At 38.0% G+C, this 23,827-nt stretch overlaps 3 protein-coding genes across 4 annotated transcripts; 1 reads left to right on the forward strand and 2 right to left on the reverse strand.

Annotated features, from left to right (window-relative positions):
• Positions 1-341: 341 nt before the first annotated feature.
• On the reverse strand, positions 342-9,380 carry LOC132204616 (uncharacterized). The gene is made up of 16 exons (XM_059633237.1): positions 9,221-9,380; positions 8,817-8,909; positions 8,603-8,750; positions 8,131-8,275; positions 7,925-8,073; positions 7,772-7,867; positions 7,468-7,711; positions 7,332-7,410; positions 7,181-7,276; positions 6,978-7,118; positions 6,692-6,920; positions 5,898-6,162; positions 5,639-5,837; positions 2,469-3,735; positions 1,908-2,310; positions 342-1,854 (listed from the first exon to the last, which is right to left on the reverse strand). The coding sequence occupies exons 2-16, from the start codon at positions 8,896-8,898 to the stop codon at positions 1,198-1,200; spliced, it is 4,200 nt and encodes a 1,399-aa protein (XP_059489220.1). The 5' UTR covers positions 8,899-8,909; positions 9,221-9,380; the 3' UTR covers positions 342-1,197.
• Positions 9,381-9,773: 393 nt separating this feature from the next.
• Positions 9,774-18,136, forward strand: LOC132204218 (F-actin-uncapping protein LRRC16A). 2 transcript variants are annotated; one of them, XM_059632589.1, is made up of 25 exons: positions 9,774-9,865; positions 10,155-10,602; positions 11,166-11,263; positions 11,321-11,607; positions 11,774-11,951; positions 12,281-12,354; positions 12,414-12,578; positions 12,639-12,921; positions 12,980-13,057; positions 13,116-13,297; positions 13,355-13,506; positions 13,562-13,820; positions 13,875-14,012; positions 14,068-14,233; positions 14,374-14,526; positions 14,588-14,749; positions 14,803-14,939; positions 14,999-15,086; positions 15,137-15,292; positions 15,386-15,403; positions 15,496-15,625; positions 15,679-15,901; positions 15,958-16,181; positions 16,262-16,354; positions 16,416-18,136. In XM_059632589.1, the coding sequence occupies exons 2-25, from the start codon at positions 10,566-10,568 to the stop codon at positions 16,574-16,576; spliced, it is 3,642 nt and encodes a 1,213-aa protein (XP_059488572.1). In that variant the 5' UTR covers positions 9,774-9,865; positions 10,155-10,565; the 3' UTR covers positions 16,577-18,136. The 2 variants fall into 2 exon arrangements, with proteins under 2 accessions (XP_059488572.1, XP_059488573.1); XM_059632590.1 differs by lacking the exon at positions 15,386-15,403 and having other exon boundaries at positions 9,775-9,865.
• On the reverse strand, positions 18,107-23,481 carry LOC132204219 (sodium- and chloride-dependent GABA transporter 2-like). The gene is made up of 10 exons (XM_059632591.1): positions 23,276-23,481; positions 22,639-22,770; positions 21,363-21,582; positions 21,162-21,310; positions 20,463-20,581; positions 20,182-20,410; positions 19,413-19,663; positions 19,152-19,355; positions 18,460-18,630; positions 18,107-18,400 (listed from the first exon to the last, which is right to left on the reverse strand). The coding sequence occupies exons 1-10, from the start codon at positions 23,439-23,441 to the stop codon at positions 18,302-18,304; spliced, it is 1,740 nt and encodes a 579-aa protein (XP_059488574.1). The 5' UTR covers positions 23,442-23,481; the 3' UTR covers positions 18,107-18,301.
• Between the last annotated feature and the right edge of the window lie 346 nt (positions 23,482-23,827).

Consider the following 23,827-nt stretch of genomic DNA (forward strand, 5'->3'; position numbering starts at 1 on the left):
GGCATGGCACCAACGATCATGTGCGGCAGCCCAGAAAGGTGGCAGCGCCCTGGGAGGCATTGAGGTCATCAGCATTGCCGCAGGTGAAATAAGTAACAAGTTTTGAAATCTAAAACGTAATGTTTAAAATTTTCAGGTTCTTTGCATTGTGTGCCGTGTACAGATCAGGGACAGCTATTCACCAGGGGAGACATTGACGATGGTCAATCTGCGCAAGAGACTGATGCTTCTGCAACATTTCTTGGAGCACATTTTACTCCGGCAAATGTGTGTAAATCGTAAAGTGATATTGGGAGAGTATATAATTTGAGACAATTCATTGTTTGCAAAAAAAAATCAAATATCACTTATTGTTTATCATTTTACACTTTTTTCAGATCAGTCATGAGCTTAATTAGGATACTACTTTGAGACTCTCCTTTAAAATATTAGTGTCCATGAACAAGCATAGTTCTGTTGGGGAGGCAAGTGTTCCCAATATTAATTTACATAGAAATTTTAATTTTCCCATGCAGTTAGCCTCTTGAAAGGAATCTCTGGGTTACGACTATGTGTTGCGAAGAACAAGTGAAAGTGGGATTATAGATTTTATGTGTGCACTGCAAGAACGAGTCCGACAACAGCCACAATAGGTTAACCTTCCACACTGGCTCTCCCAGTAGGCCACTATGAGACACTTGAGGCTGCCTGCGACTCTTTCTGCAAGGTGAAACTGGCTCGAAGTCGCCTCAGGTCCCTCCGAACTGTACAGCAAAGCTTGGCATCGTGAGTTAAACTAAGTGTACGATATACATATACACATGTACGTTTTCAGAAAGAATTATCTGCCGATAATTTAATATGACGGATTTACCACTAAGTAGCTTCTACTATACACTAACAAAATGTTCTCTTTATCAAAACAATGAATGTTTAACTATTAAAAATTTTACTTTTTTTCTGCTTTCCATAAACCTATGTGCACCTCAGCTTGGAATGATACTGAAAGGATAACTAGGGTGAGGCCAGTTGAAGAAGTTGGTTGTCCAAGGCGCAAATCCTTGCACTTGCCTCTCCAACCTCAACACCTGTAGCTCTGTGCTCAACTTCGTTGAATTAAACAGTATGTGGTATACATGATTTTCAAGTGTATATCAAAAATATAGAACGGCTAATCCCAGCAGAGGAGACCGGTGGGTGAATTTTATAAAAATCAATTTAAAATCCAACTCCTACAATTTTATTTGCAAGGCATTTTCTTGCCTTCTTCCTTAAAGTGTGCACAGCTCTTTTTACCTTCATATTCAAGGTATTTATCATTAATTTTCTTTTCCTCTCTGACTTCAACATACACAACTTCATCTGTCTGTTCTTGTCTTTCGCAAACCAATGGCAACAAGTTGTAATAAGGAACTTGAACAATATCGCTTGACAAAGTTCATGATGTTCTGCGCAGCCGATCCAATCTAAGTGATTGAACTTTGAACTTAATTGCTGCATTACCATGTCATCAATTCCTTTTAAGTGGAATTTAACCTTGACCTCTGCTTTCACAGTGCGCACAATTTGGCCAACAAGATCAGCAAACCTTTCACTGGCGTACTTGAGTCGAAGTCGCTCATCGTCATACTCTTTGAATTGAGTATACACGTGGTGAGGTTCCAGAAGTCCGTCTGCTACACAAAGTGAAGCCACGCAAATGTTGCAGTTGAGCCTCCGCTGCACGTATTTGATGCAAAAGCCTGCAAAGTAGCTGTCGGAATTGGCTTCAATGTTCTGCAAATCCCGGTGAGTAACTCCTATGTCACTGTAAGTCAAGGACTGTGCCACATCTGTCATGGAAGGTGTCGAAGTTTTGGGTCGAATTGCGGGAACCTTTAAACAATTTATTTATTTATTTACAATCAACGCATATACAAAAAAATTACCAATGCTTTGACAAGAAACTTTCTCACAGGTTCCATGGTGCCTTCGTCCGGCTCACAGTTGCCTTTTAAGTCAGCTGCTTTGTTAAAAGCATTCAACTGAATGTTGACAAATGCATTGCGAAATTGAGACGTCGTTGGCATCCTGTTATCGCCGCACTGGTCCCTAAAATCTCTGAAGCCATTTTCGATTGGGTCCTGGTCCAGGTCTCGGAGCAGCAGATATTTGAACCCTAGACTCTTGCAAACTGGCCACAACTCGCGCATTGCCTGAAAGTCCCAGCGCAGACTAATGAACGAGGGTGACCAAACGCTCTTTTTGGTAATTTTGTGCACAAAAGACCACTGGGAAACTTCTTTCTCGACTACTCTCCAATGCTCCCAGTGTGGTGAGTTGTCGTCTAGTCTGTGTACAATTGCAAAATAAACTTTAGAAGATTACTTTTACATTGGATACCAGCAAACATTAATATAAAAAAAAACGGTTTGAAAATTGTTAATAATCAAAAAATATAAAAGGGTCAAAAATTTTTAAATTAAATTATTGAACATTCGTTAACTCACCTTTCTTTCAGAGGCCGTGAATTGAAATATGTGCTCCCATTTAAGCTGTCGAAGGTGTCATTCATTAGTTGGCAAAATGAGGACGTGTGACAAGCAGTTGAAGGCAAATGTCCAGAAGAAATCAACGTGTTTATGGCAGCTGCAACAGACTGACTGATGACTTGTGTGGCTAGATGTACTCGCATAGCTGTTTTGTTGTCCGTAAAAATATGGCGGTACGTAAGCTTTGGCGCTAGCCTTGTGCCACTTAAATTCTGATTAACTTCCAGGATCCGCCTTACGTGATCAATGTCTGCAATTTTCCCTTCAGCCATTCTGACAAAATATTTTCGCAACATTGCCACAATGCGCTTAAAAATGTGAGGAGCATCATAGGTGAGAACAGTTTTTAGACCATTTAGAGTAATGTATGGTTTCTCTGTCGTTGCTTCTAGTTTTTTGTACATTTGCCTGTTACTGGGAGCTTGGTCACAAACAACAGAGACTGTTCTGACGCCGATGTTTGCCAATCGTTTAATGTTCCCGAGCAAAATTTTGGCAGATAAATCAGCTGGGGTGGTACCACTTGCAAAAACGTACGACAGAAGCATTTTCACTCGGCTTTTCAAAAAGTAGATCATGGTGACCTGTGCCTCATTCGCAACCTCAGGTATTCTCTCAAATTCACCGAAATCTGCCACACCGTCAAATCTTTTCTTTTTGCTGTTGAAAGACAGGTGTTTCATGATGGCGATTTCGTCAACCAGCAAAGATACGGCTTTGGCGGTAACATCAGTCAGAGTGGACGCGTAATCTTCAATGGCAACAAAGAGCCGTGCATTATAGCCTGTGTCAATGGGGATGTCTCTTAGCAACCTAGCTGTTGTGATCATGGAAGGTAGGGCAAACATTTTTTTTAGAGCCCTTAGCCCACGCCTTCCTCCTTTGGCAACATCAATGGTTAGTAATTTTTCTTCAAGTCTGTACCTCCGTCCCTTTGGTTCCTTCTTTCTTAAGCTGATTTGTTGAAAAATGAAATCAACACAATTCTCGGGCAGGTTTTTTCCCAGAAAGTTCTTTGCAACAGTCTCTTCATTTCTCAAAGCTAACTTCAACTCTGCAATCTTCTTTGATTTCCTTACAATTTCTCGTCGTTGCTTCTTCAATTGTGTGTAGAAAAATGCCGAGTCTTTATCAAGTTGAGTTACTTTTGTCTTGCTAATTTTTTTGAGTATGTTTTCCCTTATTGGCTTCTTCTTGGACCCAGTTGCTTTAAAATGGAACACTGCTGAAGAGAAAAAATTGTCAGCATTGTTTGTTAAATTTTTTTTTTTTTTTTTTGACACTTCTTAATTATAAACGTAAATTATTAAGTGCGATTCTTTTTGTTTTCACACCACATGCCCAAATTTAAAGTTAGCCGATTGATATTTTCACAGCATAACAACCATGACTCGGAAGCAACACTTCTAAATTTTTTGGAAAAAATTTGAAAAATTTTGGGTTATATGGGGCATTTTGAAAAAACTAAAAAACCTAATTTTCTCAGGTTCTATTTAGTTTGAAATAAAATTCCGGGTATTTTTGAATACGTCTTGACACGTGCTACAACTTTAATGTTGAGTAAAAAGTAGGTCAAAGTTCAAGGTCATTTTTCATGACCTTAAATTTTCAAACTCAAATTTGAAAGTGAGCCGCAGGTTTTAAAAAAATTTTGGGATGGCTATTCAATTCCTCATGAAATTTTACATAAAATATGTGACATTTTTGTTTGTTAAATTTAAAAGTAAAAAAGAATATAAAAAAACGTGATGGTTCTTAGCGCCTCTGCAGGGAGGGTCAACATTATCGCCTTTAACGTTGTCCCTGATCATTTTAGGTCAAAAGTGATCATGACCAAAGTTAATGCCCACTTCAAGTCAAATCGAATGGTGTGTATATTGATGACCTTTGGTGACCTTCAGGTCAAAGGTCACCCAGTTTGGCGACCTGAGGTCACCTGACCTAGATGTGTGATATGCACTTAAAAATTACTCATTGAGAGAATAAGTTTGGTCACCAAGTTTTGGTCTGTGCCTCAACTACAAACCGATGAATTATAATTTTAATGTTCTATATTGAAAATATATGGTCGAGAGCGCTTTTTTCGGATTCTTATTTACATACCTTTAAAACTAAAAATAAGGCCATTCTGAATTTCACAGACCAGATGTGGAATTTGATGGGCTACATTTTTTCCTATACCACGAAAAAAATCCGAGGTATGCTTCTTTGAGAAAAATGGCCTTGAAAACTAAAAATGAATTTTAGTGACCTTGACCTTTGACCTAGGTCATTTTGATCAATTGAAAAGTTGTTCAGAATAAAAAATTAGAGTTGATAGTGAGAACCGCATTGTTTTAATCACATTATTTTTTATCAAAACAGTTAAAATTCAAAATAACGCGTTTTGCCGAGAACGCATCTTTTTTAAATTATAATAAAAATATCTATAAAACTAAAAAATAGGCCATCGAGATTTTTGCTGACCAGATGTAAAATTTGATGGGCTACTTTTTTTCCTATACCACGAAAAAAATCCAAGGTATGCTTCTTTGAGAAAAACTCCTTTAAAAAATTAAAATGCATTTTAGTGACCTTGACCTTTTACCTAGAACATTTTGGTCTACAGAAAAGTTGTTCAAAATAAAAAGTTACTTTTTAAAGTGAAAACCGCATTGCTCTAAACTCAATAGGAACAAAGATAAACGCAATTTTGTGTTTTTCAAAAAACCCGGATTATTCTAAAAGTACTCCAAATTTTTAATTCAAAATTTAGTCAGAGACTCCTCTTATTGACCCCAATAACATACGTGAAAACTGTGATGATCGTGGCAACACAGTTCGTAATTAGGGGTCAATTATTCGTGATCGGCTAACTTCAAATTTGGGCATGGGGTGTGAAAACAGAAAGAATCGCACCAAATTTTAATTTGGCTAATTTATGATTTCAGAACAGGCTTATGAGAGATTCAATATCCGACTCCAAACTGAACATAGAAATATTTTTCGTCTTGAAGATACACAGATTCAGATAAGTACACACCGTTCAATATGTTTTTGTGTTTACTTTGTGCAAATTTCCTTGCCGTTTCAGGTCATTTTGCCAACCAAAAATTGCATCTTTATGTACTGCAGCAACACAAGCATACCTTTGACGCTGTCAGCATCTTGTTGATGATCACCAGCAACGATGGAACTCTCAGGTGGGGAGGAAGGAGGGATTTGATGAACCTCTGACTGCACTGCAGCTGCTTCGTCATTTTTTGAAAAATCTTTCACTGAAGACTGTTTTTCATAAATCAAAACATATGCCGAGCCATCGACTTCCGCCGTTGAGTCGTGGACAACCTATTTTTTTCAGTCCATATGTTTATTTTCAATTAAATTTCCATAATTATAAAAATTAACCTCTGCGTCATTAAATGAAATCCTTCTACCAAAATTGGAGTCAAACTTGTGACTGGTGTAATGCCCGTCCTGAAGGGACCCACAGTGGTTAATAGTTGACACCAAATGATAGTTGGCAAATTCGTTTGTTTTTGGTACGACTTCATCGCCACTGTGGCCATTTTCAAAAATCTCAAATCGTGTGATGGGAAGCCTCAGATGTCTGTCGATTATTATTTCTCCGTCATTTTTCTCCCACTGTAAAGTGCGTGGGTTTTGTTGGAATCTAAAATAAATTGTCCAGAAAATTAATTTCTTTAAAGCAATATTAATGATTTAATATATGTTGAGGCACTTCAGAAAAAAAATTATAATAAAACTTAGTTCGTATCACCACAATGTAATGTTTGTGTTTCGTCGGGTGAAAGGAACACCAAAACCCATAAAAACCATATTAAAAAATTAATTTTATTAAAAATTACAATAAATATTAGTGATATCAGGTTAACCGCCAAACATAAATCTTGAGTTAATGTACTCCTCCTCTGTTGCTGCTCTGTTGTAAGTAATGTTGACCAACAAAATAGATATGATGTTGAGCTCTTCGCACTGAACAAAGTTATAGCTCCATTTAACCACTCCATACGCTAGAAAATCAACACAAAGTACCAATTTCTACAACATAAAAATCTATTTTACACTTCCCTGATATGTTGTTATATTGTAGTTTCCAAACATTTTTTCACGTCACTCCCAATTTTCAACTGGACAGAAAACATTTAGACACCTCACAACACACAAACACAATTAGCTACCTGTTCAGCTGCAAAATCAAAATTTGGGGACACGACAGAAGAAAAGTTTGAGTAGTGTGAATTGTGTTCCGCAAGCAAGAGTAACACCAAGGACTGTTTCCTCCTTCCATTGTCTCCTTTTGGAGAAAATCATCAATTGATTCAGACAGCGTTCGGTGCATCTTTAGATTCAAGTCTAGTAACGTCTCTTCCTTAGGTGCTTTTTGTGTCTCACAGTGGCAGCATGTTTCTGTAGAAGGACAAGACAATGAATGCCATTGACAAAAATATATGTACGATTACTTACTTAAGTGAGCAACAATCCCAGTAGACATGTCTTTAAAACCACTAAAATTCTCCAACCCCTCCTCTTCTCTTATGCCGTCAAGGACAAATTGTAGCAACTTCATAGCACAGTCTTGCTCTCCTCTGGAGAAGCAGTGGAAACCTGTTTTGAAATGATAAATTATTTATGTTTTGCTGCTGGTAAATCTGTTATAAGAATATTACTCCATATGAATCGAGCAAACACCGATGGAGAAAATGGGTCATCCAAATTCTTCCGAATGTTGTGCAATACGAAGCGCAGATGACACGACATGCAACCTTGAAATATTAATAGAAGCCACAAACATTTTGGCTAAGTAGAGGAAAATCGTACCAGTGCTTATGTGGCTAACTCCATCGACGTGCTCATGGCTGGAAACATAGGCCTCAAACAGCGGTGAGGAGAACAAGGCCTTAAATAATTTAAACAATAGATCAATCTACTTATTTTTATGAGCTTGTATATTAACTTGTAAAGTTGCATTCATGTAGCAACTGTTTCCTAAATTACAAAGCCCTCTTAATGCATGCTCGTATTTTTTATCTTTCTTGCTATTCAAACTGCTCTCCACTTCTGAGCCAACCATTTCATGGCAAGGCCCTAACGACATTTCAGCCTGCACATCATCACATTCAGTTTCTTCACCTTGCTTTGTGACCTCACAGTTTATAGTGTTCACGCTAATTCCTTTCATAGGCGTTCTCGGAATTTCCCTTAAAAGTAAAAACCAAATATGTATTTCTTGCCTTGAAATAAATAAAGAAATAGAATACATCACCAATCCCAATTGTGTAACTTTTTCAGGTCCTCCACTCTGTTTATTGGCTCTCGAATTTTCCTTATTATCAGCATCATGCATTTTTTGACGCCTGACCAAAAAACACAATCATGCAGCTTTTGTATTTTCATCACACTAACCAACAAACCTTTTCTTTGGAGATATTTCTGAAGGCTCAGTCTCGATTGCCTTTTGCTTTCTTGTTCTTGGTTTTCTGTCAACTGCAGTGTTATTCTGGGAAGAGGACGAAGTGTTTCCACTGGGCAAAACAGGGGTATCAGGAGGCTTGGAAGGGACCTGATATTATAAGTAATTAGTTCCTGCAAGTGCATGGAATTAATGCATTCGGTATACCTCATACAATTTTGGCGTTGCAGTCTTCAAAAGTTTACCACGCTTGTTGGAATCGTGAGCATCAAAATGTTTGCTACAACATTTTAAATTTTTCCTACTGTCAGTCTCGTCCAACCCCATCGCTTCCAACCACATTATCCGCCGACTGAAATAAAAGAGAATAAATCGTAAAAACACACTAGTTTCTCTCCGCTCTCTACATTTCCCAATTACCGTCTATTGCCAATTAACAACCCTCCCTCACTTTTATTAAATCTACCAATTAACCGATTAGACTTTTTAATAATACATTACATACAATATTTTCGACACTCTTTTACAAGTTGCAATAAAAGCAACAGCACCCCCAAAAGAAGATTTCTAAATAATTTTATCTATTAAATAGATTTTATTTTTATGTAAAGCAGAGAATACAAAACTTCAGACTTAAATAAGATTATTATATTTTTTGTCAATTGACAGGTTAACCTACCAGCCAGTGCGAGGCACAGTAAACATGACAACTCCAATGTCATATTTTGAATCAGATTCACAGCCTGTGTAATGACATCGGTAGGTTGTAATGGTGGTTGGATTTTTGTACAATTCTAACGCCACCTCCATTTTTCTCAACTCAGGGGCTGCTTTAAACAGATATACATGTTATTAGAATAAAAATATTTCTTCCTTTTACTACGAATACACACCGTTGACGAGCTTCTGATGGTTCCCGTTTGGAACGGCTGCTGGGCTCATAGATTTTATACACTTTTGGCTAACAACTGCCATGGTGATGATTCCTGAAGAATGTAAAAAAATTTTAAATTATAATTTCTCATTACATACAATAATATTCATATAAAGGAAATCCCAGCAATCATAATAATTGCTCAGTACTGTTTATAAAATTAAATTTAATTAACTTAATGTACATGATAAAACATCTTTATGTTGATATGCTTTTATTAATAATGCTTAAAATACAATAGGACATACATAACATAGAATATGAATACATAGCTCGATCTGCACAAATATATGTATTTTTTGCATAGTTAATTCCAATCTTTTAAAAATATTGTAAATATTACATATTATGCGAATAACTCACCGTTTTGGCAACGTCAGAGCTCATAGAGCAGATCTAATAAAAACCTAATTTAACAAATTGTTTGTCCTAAACAATAAAAAATATTTAACGCATCTCCTGCGTTCATGCTCAATTAAATAATAAAATTTAAAAATTATGACACTGCTCAAATCAGGCTCAAATGGCCCCTAATGTAAACAAAGCTCGCCGGGCCACCGAGCGACAGTAGCGCCACTTTATAACGGGAGAGAGCATCAGCGGAAAGAACAGAAACTAAAATCGAATGTTCCATTTCACCACAGGGGAGTGCTAGGGCCCTGGCAAACACAGATGTTAGAGCGGCCAGTGCTGCCAACCAAAAACGGTGAGAATTTCAGTTACGAACGGTATTAAGTCTTTTTGGTGCTGATTTGTAGTATTTTTATCCTTGGGAACTTTTAAATTTGAGCTAAAAAGGTAAATTTGACTCAAAAAAAGGAAATTTTCATTCGTAAAATGATGGAAATCAAAATAAGATATTCTTGTTTTTGTGATCACACGCGTTGTTATGTTGGCAGCATTTGATCACTGTCGCCGCTATGGGGATGACGATTTTCAAGTTGCGACGAAATTATTGAGTAGTGGCGTATTCAGGGCGATGACGCAAAGAATTTTTTTTTGGTGGAGGTAAGAAAATAAAAAACCGTGAAAAATAAGTTTAATAAAAATTTGTTGTTGTAAAGTAACATAAAAAAATTCTAAAAAAAATTAGGAAAATTATAAATAAGTAAAGTAATTTATTAAAATAAAATTTTGCAAAAAAAAAATGTACAGTTCACTGAATTTTTCTGTGCATGTATGTTATCTTTCAGGATTTCCATTTCAATCAAATTATAATTAAAAATACATAATATTTTGATTTGCGCCAAAAAAATATAAAATTGTTCTACCTCTTAATTAACTTTTAACTTTTTAGGCTTAATCAGCAATTAGGAGCAATTCATTACTTAATTAACTGTCCGGTGCCGCCACTCAGGCCAGACGTGTGTGGAGGAGGACTTGCCTGCGGAGTTTTGCGGCTGGCGGACTCCGCCCCTGAAGAGGGGACAACCTTACTCAAAGAGGTCCCGTGACGTCACACACCCGACCCCGAGCGTAAAGAGCCGAGCCGCCTGGCCCGACTGGCGACGAACGGAACGAAATCTGCCGTAGGTTGTTTTATTTGGACGGAGTTCCCCAGACGAGAAAAGCAAATCCGCCTGCGATGGACACAGCGTCCGTGTGCGAGTGAGCAGTGATAAGAGGCGTCCTGTCCGAGTCGGAGGAGCAGCGTCCGACCGCAAATTTCCACCCCGATATGAGCCCTCGGCGCACCGGCTAAGCTGCAATGTCGACGAGATCTCAGCTCACGAAGGACCTCAATGGTGATTTCCCAGAAAATTTCCCCTCCGAACCTTCAAATTTGATGTTATGCTGGAAATTTTGAGAATTTTCAAGAGTTTTTAAAAAGTCTGAAAGCCCGAATTTGGCCTAAATAGTTGAGGCCCCGTCCAAACTCTTTACACTTTTACCACGCCTCCGAAATTTCGGGCTGCTTGTTTTTTATTTTTCTCTTCTTATCTTTCTTTCCGTTCGTTCAGACTGCCTGGTGGATGAGATCATTCTGCTCGTCCCTTCCTCAATTTTGTCACTTTAAGGTGCAGCCTGAACGCGAAAGGCAGACTGGATTAGTGAAACCCAACACTCCATTTCTCTCCGCCGTCCAAGTCGATGAATCACTCGGTGGTTTTCAACAGTTTTCAATTCATCCTCTGTTGTTGCGGTTGATAAAAATACCCCGTATTTTTCGGATTAACGTGAAAAAGCCATTGTTCCAAGAAGGAAAATAAAATTCATAATTTTTAATGAGAAAGGAAATTTTGTTGTTGTGGATTTAAGATTAAAATATGTTTCACAAAATTTTTTCTTATAATTCCTTATTTTTCAGAGAGTGTCAAATCTCTCCTGGGCAAGAACATAAAGATCTTACGGAAAACGCTCGTGAAACTAGAGAAAAATGACAAGAAGACAGAAAACAGAGTCATGGTAAATCTATAATTTTTTAAAGTAATTTTTTTTTCTAATATTTTATTAACCTTTCAGGTGTTTTCACCATGTCGACTATTCTTCCTCACGGCCAAGGTGCCGACCCGAATCGACTTTCACTTCCACTACCTGGAAATCCAGAAAATTGAGAGCAAAAAGTCGAACCAGCTGGTGCTCAGCGTCTCGGGCATCGAACGCACCCTTGTGCTGTACCCGAGCCAGATCAGCGAGACCACCTCCATGACCAGGGTGGACCCTGACATGGCAGCCTGTCTCGAGGTCGACGGCATGCTCAGCACCCTCGCCTCTGCCCTGCTAGTCATCTTTCCGAGCGTTCCCATCACGTAAGAATCGTCCCAATCAAAAATTAATTTTTGAATTTAATTTTATTGCTTTTGAAATTTTTATTTGACCGACTTTATCTTCAAAATTTTCATTGTTACCAACTTTCTTCATCATAAATAGTTCCTTGTTATTAAAAATTTGTTTCTTGCCTAATTTTTTCTTCAGGAATATTATTAGAAAAATCGAGCTAGTTCCTGAAAAGCGGCTGGAGCAGTTGCTGACCGAAATCTCGCCGGCGGCAACTGGTACTTTTAGCGGAGTCGGACCCTGCTGTGGTTTCTCAACACAGTATGCTTGCATGTGCGATTACCACGGACTGCCCTACAGAGACGAAGTGGCGTGGGTAGGTTGTCCGTGCATTTATTGTTAATTAATTGATTTCAATTGCTCTCGTCGTGAATTGGCCGCATGCAGAGCGGTCTCTTTAATTCTCATTTCATCGGAATGACAATTATCTTGATTCAAGACGAGGCAGGTTGATTGAGATGCATATTTTCCCAGGCTCTCGTTTGCCTTCCCACAAATATGCATTTTCGCTTTTCGCACAAAACGTGTGAAACTGTGGGAAAACTCACATGCCTACTTGCACGCATTGATTCCAAAGCCCCGTTTTTAGCAAAATAAAGAAATCTCAATGCAAGATTAATTAAATCGACTGTGTGTCTTTTTCAGGACATTGACACAATTTACCTTTCTCACAACTCCAAGGAGCTGAGTCTGAAGGATTTTGAGCACTTGGACCAACGGTTAGTGATAATCATCTATCATTTGAAATAAATTTCAATCTAATTTCCTTGGCTTACAGCGATATAGTTCCAATTGTGAGCGCCCTAGAGCATAATACGTGGTTCACAAAGTTACGAGCTGGACACATTCGCATGTCCCACGAAGCTTTGGACCGAATCCTGCTTGTGATAAGAAGATCTCTGAGCATCGAAGAGCTTTACTTAGACAACCTAGGTTTAAGAGGGTACGTTTTTTCTACATACATATATTATGATTTATGCTAATTTTTATCTCGATGTTGCAGTGACTTTGCTCACAAGTTGTCTTTGTCTCTGCTTGCCAATCCACATAGTCACTTGCACTCCTTGGACTTGTCCAACAACTTGATCGAAGACAAAGGAGTCGGTCACCTTAGTCACGTCTTCGGGAGGCTTCCAACGGGCTTGGTCAAGCTCAACCTTTCCTTTTGCGGGCTGACCTGCAAAGGTGTCAACCAACTGGCCCACGCCCTTCTGTCCAACCCGAACATGTCCTCCACCTTAGCACACCTAGACATTTCAGGCAACAACCTCAAAGAGGAACTGAATGTACATTTTTCTTCAATTTGAAAAATGAGGATTGCGATTTATTTGAACCATTTTGCAGAACCTGTGCAACTTCCTGGCTCAACCAAACTGTATTTCCCATTTGGATGTGTCGGGAACGGACGCAACTCTAGAACATGTAAACTTTTAAATTGAAAAAAAAAATACTAAATTAATAATTTAAACTTCTCTTTTAGTTGTTTGGAGCTCTTCTGAGAGGCTGCACTACTCATCTGACCCACCTCAACGTGTCCAAAAACAGATTCGCCTCAAAGAAGGGCAAGGAAGTGCCACCTTCTTTCAAACAGTTCTTCACCAGCACTCTCAACCTCAAGTATCTCAATTTCTCAGGCTGCTCTCTGCCTCTGGATGCTCTCAAGTCTGTGCTTATTTTATTTTTTTGTTTTCACAAAGAAATTTATATATTATATTTTAGAAATCTGCTGTTGGGCCTTGCTTGCAACGAATCGACAGAAGGCCTTGCTCTCGACCTGAGCAACAACAACCTGAGTGCCTCTGGTGCCCACGTGATAGAGTCTTGCATCCACGGGGTCAGGTGCCTCGGCCAACTTGACCTGAATGAAAACAGTGAGTTTTGGAAATAAAGTTAAGGCTCTGTTCATTTATTTTGTAAAAACAATAGACTTTGACGTCGAACTCGGATCTGTCATCACAGCAATCGGGAAGAACAAGTCGTTGAAACACCTGAACCTGGGACGGAATTTGGCCAGCATGAAGCAAAAGCATGTGGTGGTTGTGATGGAGGCGCTGGTGCAAATGATCCAGGAGGATGACTGCATTTTGCAGTCCCTGTCTTTAGCTGACAGCAAGCTCAAAACCGACGTATTCAGCCTCATCAATGCCCTGGGCAGCAACCAGTGTCTCCAGAGCATTGACATTAGGTGAGTCATTGCAACATGTTCTCAGCGGGTTGTTTAACTAATGGAGTTTTACAGCGGCAACATGATGGGAGACGCGGGTGCCCGCCTTTTGGCCAAGGCCTTGCAAATCAACACAAAATTAAAAAACCTGGTCTTTGATAGAAACAACGTTACACTGCAGGGCTACAGCGACATTGCCTACGCCTTGGAGAGGTAACTTGTGTTAACTTCTTTTGTACAATACACTAATCCAATCCTTTATTTTTAGCAACTACACCCTAAGGTACATGCCTTTTCCTGTGTTCGACGTCCAGCATTGTATGAAGGCATCTGCTGAGAGAACTGACATTATCATGCGACGAGTACAAGAGCTCATCCACAGAAATGTCACTCCGAAGAGGCAATACCACAGTCAAGCTCTTCGTCTGCAGCAGGTAATTTCTGTCAAAAACCTTTTAATTTTACTTTCATTTCTGTCTTGTGCTTAATGTCTTTTTATCACTCAAGAGAATGGTGAGTGTAAGTGATTTCCCAATTGAAAAGCGTTCAGATTTTAACTTGGCAACTCTTGCAGGGCTTCCTCTTGACCTCCACCCAGCAGATGGTTGACCGTCTTGTCCTGCAAACACAAGATTCAATCACCGCCTTGAGTCAGGTGCCTGCCGAGGACGTCCAGCTGATTGAAGAGACCCAAGGCCTTATTAGTGATGCAGAAAGTGTCAAACAGGTATAGTTTCTTGGCTGATTAATGATGGAAGTCACTTTTATACATTTTTCTTTCTATATAGCTTCTGCATAGACTGAATGAGGTTGCGCTGAAGGGTGACGTAGATGACGGAACTGGACCTGTGGACATCAAACTCCAACAATGTGCCATTGAGCTTCACACAACTTGTGCAGGATACATTCAAAGAACCATAGAAAATATGATGACTTGTGCCATAAAAGAGGTAAATGTCCTCTTTTTTAATGAAATAGTTTTTATTCATTACATTTGTCCTAGTGTCCACATGTTCTTGCTGATGCTCAGACGCAGCAGGAAATTGCCAGACTCTGCAGAGCAAAATCATCAATGCCATTGGATTTCGTCAACAACTGCATCGTCGAACAGGCTGGAACGGAAATAGTCAATAAAATCAAGTTCGTAATTTCCAAACGAGACATCTTTTGAAATTTAATTATTCTTTTTCTTTCTGCAGAGAGCTAAACCTCATGACAGCTGCGCACCTCTCCGACAAAATAACAGACGAAGTAATAGAGTGCCTGTCTAGAAGCCATAAAGCAATTGTATGATGTCTTAATTCCATTAATTTCTAATTAACTTACATTTTTATTAGGTTGGAGACTCAAGAGCAAGCATCAGAAAAAGATCTTCAACTCCAGATGTCTTACGAACAAGATCGAGATTGAGTTCCGATGCACTGAAGAGTGAGGCAGGCGGCACGTCCCCCTCCGACTGCAGCCTTCCTAATTCCACAGAGCAGTCGCCCATGGTACGCTTATTAACTGTAACTCAATTTGAAAGAAAAATTCTATGTAAAATCCTCTTTAAAACGCTTCTTTCTTACTTGCTTTCACTTGGGCAGTTGGAATACTTGAACCTTGTAAGTAATTTTAACAGATCTTTTTGGCGTCCCTATTTTCATTTTCCTATATTTGTTTAAAATCAGTATTTTAATTACAAAAAAAATTTTAGGCCACTCCGCACATGTCTTCAAAACGCAAAAGTTTGTACGGTCGGAAACTTCGGCCTCAGTCTGTGGTGGACTCTTCAGAAGGATTGTCGGCTGATGACATTCCAGACCTCCTGCCAAAATCAGCTGAAGGTAAAACTGAAATAAATTTTACCTAGAGAGATTTTTATTTATCAATATTTTAGAGTCTCAAGACAGCGTGTCTGACCTGCCCTCTAGTGGGTCTGGCCAAGTTTTGATGCATCTAGTCAAGAGCCGGCCGAAGAGGGCAAAAACTCGCGCTCCAACACGGCCAATGCTGCGCGGCAGCACCTCAGACACTGAACAGTCTTCTTCCAAGGACTCTTCGGCCATTGCCGAGGGTCTCGACACTTTTTTCGTCAAACCAAGTCCAACACCTAGTAATAGGTAGGATTGATTTTTGATACTTAAAGGAAGTTTATTGAAAAAATAAATGGATTTAGTTCCTCTTTGATGAACACACCCAGATCGCAGTCGAGTGACAACCTGAGGAAGGCGTCCCCTTTGCCGATTCTCAAAACAGATAAGAGCCAAAAGCCACCTGCGTCTCCACTTCTCACTTCCGAGGCTGAGGAGAGCACCTCTCCATCTCCAGTACCAGACCATGCCAAGCAGACTACGATAAGTACAAAAAGCGAGACGTCGTCGCCTTTAAACACTAACAAAGGTAACAATAATTTCAATTATGATTATTTTGTGCATTTTAAAAAGAATAAGTAATAAAAGTTATTTATATTTTTGTTCCAGTGGTTAACAAAGTTAAAGAATCCTGTCGAAAACCGCCTCCTATCGCCCCAAAGCCACGTCCGTGGTCGATGTTCACTGGGGACAAAGTTTCAGGTATGTAAAAATTGACTTTAAGAAATAAATATTTTGTAATAAAACATTTCTCAAACTCCAGGCGAGCTGTCTTTGGTCAGTGACGGAGGCTCGAGCTCGACCACTTCCGATGCCAACACACCAGACTCGGTGGACGCTTTGGATGAATCGACCGATTCTGGTCTGGTGATTGACGCGTCCGAGACGGAGAAACAAGAGGCCAAGGAAGAAGTGGCCAAGTAAGAACATTCCAGACTTCACTCCCTGTCTTTTGTAAGATTAGTCGAGGATCGAACAAACCAAAAACTTCGGTTGAATGCTCGCGCACCCCTATGTAAAAAGCTGTACGCCGCCGCTTTGACCCTCGCAGGGTCGTACGATGGGATTTGTCCAGATCAAAGTTATTATGCATAGACTGCGGTAGACACATTCCAGTTTTCAGCACTGGTCAGGTGCCAAAAGACAAAAGTTTCATAATATATAAAAATAACACTGTATCAGTCACAACTTGAATTCGACCCCCTTCCAACCTCAAGTGCTCCTCCGTTCAGGGTGACCCCTTTTTTAATTTTGCGTTATATTTGTTATTGTTTTGCCACACAACTTGATTTTATATATTTACACATCTGTTAGTCAGGGTTTTGGGAATTGTATAAGTTCGAGCGACCAATCTAGTTTCGTATTAAGTTGCAATCTAGCGTGTAAGGTCTAGACATGGTTATTTGAGTTAATCCTCAAAATTTTACATTCTTCCATTATTCTTTTTTATTTTGTTGATTCTGAACAGGAATTTTTATATCGACTGAAGAAGTTAATCTTTTAAAAAACTTGTTTTATTTAAAAAAAGCAAAATTGTGTAATTTACGACTTTCAGGAAACTTGACCCTCCCTTTTAATGCCAAAATTTACCATGCTCAACCTGAGGACAATTGATTTTTCTTTTACTGTGATGTAATTTTAAGTGCACACGCGACCGCGTCTTTTCTCACCTGCCAAGTTTCTTCGAAAAAAAAACCGCCCGCCGCAAACCAGCCCTTCGAAACAATTCCTCCTCCACTCTGGCTCAAAACTCGCCCTCCACCAGTGAACTTTGTCTTCACCGACTGGACGGGACGTTTAAGTGTTTTTAATTGGCAAACGATTTGATTTAGCTGTTCCTGAATAAGAGTGACTAACCAGATTTCCGGGCTGTTTTGCACTTAGGCGAGCGTAGTCAAATTAGGAAAAAAGTTAATCTCTCAACAAATCTTGTGCATTTTTCGGTCAACTTTGCATTTAGTGCTGAGTATTTTCGGCTCGTTTTTCTTCCACACTTTTTTATATGCTCTCCTTTTGTATTCCTTCAAGTGACATACTTAAATATTCAATAAAGCAGAAAAATTAAACTCTAGCGTCGAACAAGAAAGAAAGCTCACTCATCCGCTTATTCGCGCATAAAGCATTCTTTTCCCACGGAAATTCCAGAGTGTGAAAAAAACTATACTGTGTCGATGCAGAACCATTCAATTATGTATGTACGTGTCTCTCAAAAATGGATAATTAAACTCTCGGAGAATTGCGCCGGCGATTCTCTTTATAAGATGGTATAGTAATTCAGGATTAATTGTAAGGAAATGAAAACACGCATTCTAGATTTTCAATCAATTAACACCGAAAAAGAAGAAGATAACCGGGAAGTGAAAGTTAGAATTAATCTTGTAATTAAAAATATTAATTCATGCAGATAATTATATAACAATTATGGAACATTACAGTATTGTATTGCAATAAAAAAATACAAAATCCTTGATATTTGCATTGTAACACTGGTTGTTTAATTCAAATTTTCTTCATCCTTACAAAATATATATTTACCGTCAGTAAATTTATTTTAATTTTTGGTATTTAAACAAATTATTCCAACAACCTCATTTCTCTGAATTTCTTAAACCTAATTGGTTGAGGTCAAAATTTGGTAAATTTTTTTTCTCACAAATGCATAGTAATTGCTTCGTTCGGGACGCTTGATGTTTTCGGTGCATCAGGGTGATCTCTGGGCAGAACCGGCCTGGTCGCTCTTGCCCATTTCTGCAAAAATTTAAATCCAAATTATTTTAGTTTATTTTCCGATTATAAATTTGACACACTTGTCTGATGGTGCCCGGCCTTTGGTAAAGATCCCAGAAGAAGTAGGCAGGGATGACGCTCATGGGCACCAAAGCCAATGTCCATCCGAAGGCCTGTGCCCACAAAGGGTACACGTAGGTCCGGTTGTACGTCAGCGGCGTGTACGACCACACAGAGAATATCAATATTCCCTAAAAGTATTAAAATTTAAAATAGAAAAATGTATTAATTATTAATGTAATGAGGTTCTTTTTTTCAGCTAACATTAATGCGTTTTTTTTTCAGAAAATAAATAAAAATAATTCATTCTCATGTATTAAATTAATCGCTAAAAAACTTATTTAGGCAAATTATTAAGATTTTTTTTAACTCTTTAGATTTTTTACTCTTGTAATTTATAACAAATTTCAATTTTTTTTTTAATTTTAATATTAAAACCATTCAATAATAAATTTAATTAACTAACTTTTATGTTCATCATTACATTTTATAAAAGCGTGACTCAATGTTTGAAAATCAGCACCTGTTCAGATAATGAAAAACCAAAGAAACAAAGAAGTAGAGAAACTTTGATTTTTTTTTACCTTTCTAATATTTGAAAAAATTTCTGGTTCAAAAGCGACTTTTTCCTTTTAACTGTAGATTTATGACTACATTAAATAAATTTGAACCGTCAAAATAGCTTGCTTTTTTCTTCATTAAAATTTTTTACCATTGTTGCAATTGGCGTGAAAGTGAGCCAGCAGATTTTGAGCCACGGGTTGAGTCTGTATCCGATCATGGAGGTGATGTTGTCGTAAAATTTGTCCACCCCGTAAAAGTAGGCGACGGCTATACTTTCGAAGAAGCAGAACCAAAGCAACACCATGCCGCTGGCGCCGTAGTAGTCGAACACTTGGAACACATACATTCCGCCCTTTTCATTCCAATCAATTAGAAAAGTTATTCACAAATAAATAATAATAAAACTGACCTGCGTCACCATGAAGAGTCCGATGCCGAAACTGAAAACGGTGACCGCCAGGATGAACAGTTCCCTGCGGTGACCTTTGCGCAAATATCCGGGGAACAAATCAACGACGGCCGTGATGAAGCCCTCGACCCCGACGAATTGCGAGTCGAGACCCATGAGCAGGATCATGAAGAAAAATAGAACCGCCCAAACGGGTGCCCACGGCATTTGCGAAACGGCTTTTGGGTACGCGATGAAAACAAGACCGGGACCTTTAAAATTAAAACAAAATTATACTTTCTTTAATGTTAAATGTTAAAATTATTGAATTGAATTTAAATTTATCAGAAAAAAATATTTTATTAAACTAGTGGAAAATGGACCAAAACTAAAATTCTAACAGCGAAAAACAGTCTTTTTAATTTTATTTTTCACTTTTTGTGTCTTTCATTTAATTTAATAAAAAAAAATCAAAATTCATAATGCTATAATTCAATGTCTTTTTTTAATTAAAAAGAAATGAATATTACAAATTCCATCGATCACTTTGTTTGAAAAATAAATATTTAAAGTTGAGAAAAAAAGTTCATCTCTTGATTGTTTAAAACCTGCTTTGCCATCTTTCATAAATTTCGACAGTTATTGAGCTTTTTCTTTAGTATTTTTTTTATTGTTATTTATTTGTCTAGCTTTGATTGGAATTATTTGGCGACCGAATTAATCGACGCCGGTCCATTTGGCAAATTGATTTACTCTAATCAAGATCAATATATGCTCTTTTTATTCCGACCTGACTCTGCGACCGTCTCGATCGGCACTCCTTGCTCTTTGGCCATGAATCCGAGCACGCTGAAGATGGCGAAGCCCGAATAGAGGCTGGTGCAACTGTTGGTGGCCGAGATGAAGATGCAGTCTCGGACGAAGTTGTTGTTGAACTTGTTGTACGAGCCAAGCGCCGTCATGCAGCCCAACGCGATTGCGTACGAGAAAAATATTTGCGTGCCAGCGTCGATCCACACCTGATTAATGATATAAAGCAATTAAATTTTATAAATTTGATTAAATGTTTGCCTGGGCTTCTGTGAGTTTGTTGAAATCTGGCTTTAGGTAGAAAATAATTCCCTCGATGGCGCCGTCCAAAGTAACACCTCTTATGAGAAGAGCGGTCAGCATCACATACGGGAAAGTGGCTATAAAAAATAATTAATTAATATTGATGAAAAATTTACGAATTAGTTGATAAATTGCAAAGTTTTGGTCAGTCGTCTAAGAAAGACTGTTAATATCATGAATTGAGGACAAAAATTTATTTTAAAATCAAATAATTTTAATAAAAAAAATGCTGACTAACTTTAAAGAAAATCACTTTCACAAAATTGGACTAAATGAATTTGGAGGTTAATAGCAACAAAATTAAGTTACTTTTAAACTTTTTTGTGGTTTTATCTATATTTTTTTTTTCAAGTTTTGTCCAATACAAGGCAGAAAGATAAATTCGTTTATGACAACCAAGCTAAATTTAAAAAAAAACCTATAAAACAAAGAAAATTTAAAAAGTTTTTAATTGCTGTGGTTTTATATTTCTTTAGTTTTTTTTTTTTAAATTATTTAATATTTGTCCAGATTTTTTCTATAAAAAAAATTTAAATTCAAAATAAACAAGAATTAAAAAGATATTAAATAGAATTTAAAAAACAATGACTAGAATTTGCTAATCTGGTTAGAATCTGAGAGACGTATTGCTCTCTTGTCATAATAGCTGCAGCTTACCAGTGAAGTAGACCACTTTTCCTGACGACTTGATGCCCTTCCACACGCAGAAATAAACGAGAACCCACGCGACGAAAAGGGACGCGACCAATTCCCACTGCAGGCCGCCGACCTGCTCGATTCCGCCACTCAAACCGAGCACCTTATTTCTGACAAAAATTTAATTAAATTTTGTAATAGTTAATTTTTTATTAAACGCACTCCCAGTACTCGATGACGGAGTCAACTTTGGTCGCGTTGGTCAAATTGGTCTGCGGGTCGAGTGGGCTGAAGCAGCGCTCCGTGTTCCACCAATTGTTGCATGAGGACCACGGCAGCTCGGTGGCGAATGAGTTGTAAAAGTAATGCACCGTCCACGCCAAAATCACGATGTAGTACACGTTCAGGGAGAAACAGATCAACGTCGTCCCATATCCGATTCCTGAAATGAGATTAAGACAACATTTTAATTATGAAAAAAATTATAGATAAAAATTAGTGAGAAAAATATAACTTAAATTCAGAAAAAAGCAGATTAAAATGATAAGTAACAAATTAATTTAATCAAAATAATTTTAGAACTAACTTTCCTCAACTGTAATTCTACAGATAATGTTAAAAAATAATTATAAAAATTTAATAAAAAATAATAAAATTTTGAAATTTTTTAAAAATTGACTCAAAAAGGGCAAGCATTTTAAATTAAAGAATAAGCAATTAATTTATCAACAAAATTCATTAAAAATGAGTTAATTGAAGAGTATTTTTTTTTGCGCACCCGAAGTGAATAAACTTAAACATTTAAATTTATCCCAGATTTATCCACAAGTGAAAAGAGATTAATAAGAAATAAAAATATCAAAATTATAAGGATGAAAGTTTAATATTCTTCCAAATAAAATTATATTAAAATTAATTTATTTTAAATCAATAATTATATAAGACAAAGTATTTTGCGCGCACAAGTTAGCACACTCACAATGTATGCATAAAGAGGGTCCACATATTTTACTTTTAATGATTGACGTGTTCAGTTGAGTTAATTTACGATCGCGAAGGACGCTTGCCTCACTCACTGCTCGCGCCGCTCATACTTTCCGGTGAGCACAAATACAAGCGCGCATCATCGGAGATCATCTCTCCAGTGTAGTCGCGGCCAGCATAAAAAATAAATGAGCAGTAATGACCCCATGAATGGCGTGTAATTTTCACCGATTGCGACAAGAAAGTGTTAAAAGAATTAAAGTAAATGGAGAGATCAAAGAGGAAAGGGGAGACGAGGAAAATTAATAATTGTATAACAATCGTGGGACGTGCGATTTATATGCATTCCGCGTCACTCTCTCATTCAATAGATTTAAATTGGGTTAGTCATTCAATTGGAAATTGCGTTTAATTTTGTGATTTTTAAATAAAAATTATAAAAGAACATGAATTCAAAAGCTTCGAGGTCAGTGTCACCGAAGAGCTCTCGTGTCGGGTTAATGAGTAGATTAACCTTTGAAAATAGGGCACAGGTTCCACACAGTGATGCCTCCTTCGCTCATGTACTGTCCGATGCCGATCTCCAAGAAGAAGATGGGCACGCCGCCCGTCACCAGGCAGATGAAATACGGGATCAGAAAGGCACCTGCGAACACACCGAGCGAAAGAAGATGAAGCAATCTTTAAAATTTAAAACCTGTTGGCTCTTTGGGAATTCCGTTCGCTCTCATTTACTGGAGAAGATATTATAAAAAAAATGTAAATTTCCTTAGGTTTTCAAAATTATTTATTTTATTTCAATTAATGACACTTCTTTTAATTTTTATTTTGAACATATATGCTGAAGTAATAAGTTGATTTTAATTAATGATTTTGATCTATTAATAAACACAACAATGTCAATTTCAAGCACTTTCTCCTCTTCTGTAAGACTTGGCAGTGTTAATGCTGCTTGTGCCAATCAATGTGTACAAGTTAAATGACCTGGCCAGTCTCCTTCAAAGTAGCTCAATCAATTATTGGATAATTTTTAATCAAATGTTCAGAATTTTCAGCAAAAATAACAGACTTATAATTTAAAATTAGCTTATTCCCCAATCTCTCGTTATATTTTTAAATCTCAAATTTCACTAGGGAAAAAATTTGCATACCTCCACCATTCTTGTAGCAGAGATAAGGAAATCGCCAAATATTGCCGAGGCCGACGGCAAATCCGATGCACGAGAGGACAAACTCGATGTCTTTGGACCACTTCTCGCGCTGGATGTGCTGCGAGGGCCCGCGGGCTGGCGCCTCCGCACCTGCGACCACCTTCATTCTCACTGCTGCACAGATAGCGAGGCTGAAGCCACTGACTCTCGCGCGCGCTGGTCCCCCTCTAGTCCGGTCTCTCGGCCGCAGTCCCTCCTCTATCCGATTTACAGCCAATTTCCTTCTAATGAGCCGTATGCAGAGCAGTGAAGCCCTGCTCTCTTCCTAACCAACCGCGTGTTTCAATTTCAAAACAACAAAAAATTTCTCTAATTCAACATGTTTTTTTTTTTTTTTTTTTTTTTTTATACAAAAAAACTCGATCTTTCAGTGAGACTCACTTGCGGTGTTTTTTGCAAGCACGACAGGTAGAATTATTTAATTACGAGTCCTGCAGCTCAACATGCTGAAGGTGATCTCAGAGAACTTTGTCGTGACTTTTGACAGGTAGC

This window comes from Neocloeon triangulifer, unplaced genomic scaffold (genome assembly GCF_031216515.1).
Source record: "Neocloeon triangulifer isolate White Clay Creek 2 clone unplaced genomic scaffold, ASM3121651v1 ptg000022l, whole genome shotgun sequence".
NCBI lineage: Eukaryota > Metazoa > Arthropoda > Insecta > Ephemeroptera > Baetidae > Neocloeon > Neocloeon triangulifer.

Bases quoted from the DNA above. Each gene is read 5' to 3' on its own strand.
- LOC132204616 (XM_059633237.1), bottom strand. From the start codon at position 8,898: ATGGCAGTTGTTAGCCAAAAGTGTATAAAATCTATGAGCCCAGCAGCC. The intron at 7,712-7,771 runs GTATTCTATTTC...TTTACTTTTAAG, and splicing joins ACACAATTGGGATTGGTGAT to GGAAATTCCGAGAACGCCTA. The intron at 7,277-7,331 runs GTACGATTTTCC...TAATATTTCAAG, and splicing joins AGTTAGCCACATAAGCACTG to GTTGCATGTCGTGTCATCTG.
- LOC132204218 (XM_059632589.1), top strand. From the start codon at position 10,566: ATGTCGACGAGATCTCAGCTCACGAAGGACCTCAATG. The intron at 11,264-11,320 runs GTAAATCTATAA...TTAACCTTTCAG, and splicing joins AGACAGAAAACAGAGTCATG to GTGTTTTCACCATGTCGACT. The intron at 14,013-14,067 runs GTAACTTGTGTT...CTTTATTTTTAG, and splicing joins ATTGCCTACGCCTTGGAGAG to CAACTACACCCTAAGGTACA.
- LOC132204219 (XM_059632591.1), bottom strand. From the start codon at position 23,441: ATGAAGGTGGTCGCAGGTGCGGAGGCGCCAGCCCGCGGGCCCTCGCAG. The intron at 21,311-21,362 runs GTGCGTTTAATA...AATTTTTGTCAG, and splicing joins TCCGTCATCGAGTACTGGGA to AAATAAGGTGCTCGGTTTGA. The intron at 18,401-18,459 runs GTGTGTCAAATT...AAATTTTTGCAG, and splicing joins GGCCGGGCACCATCAGACAA to AAATGGGCAAGAGCGACCAG.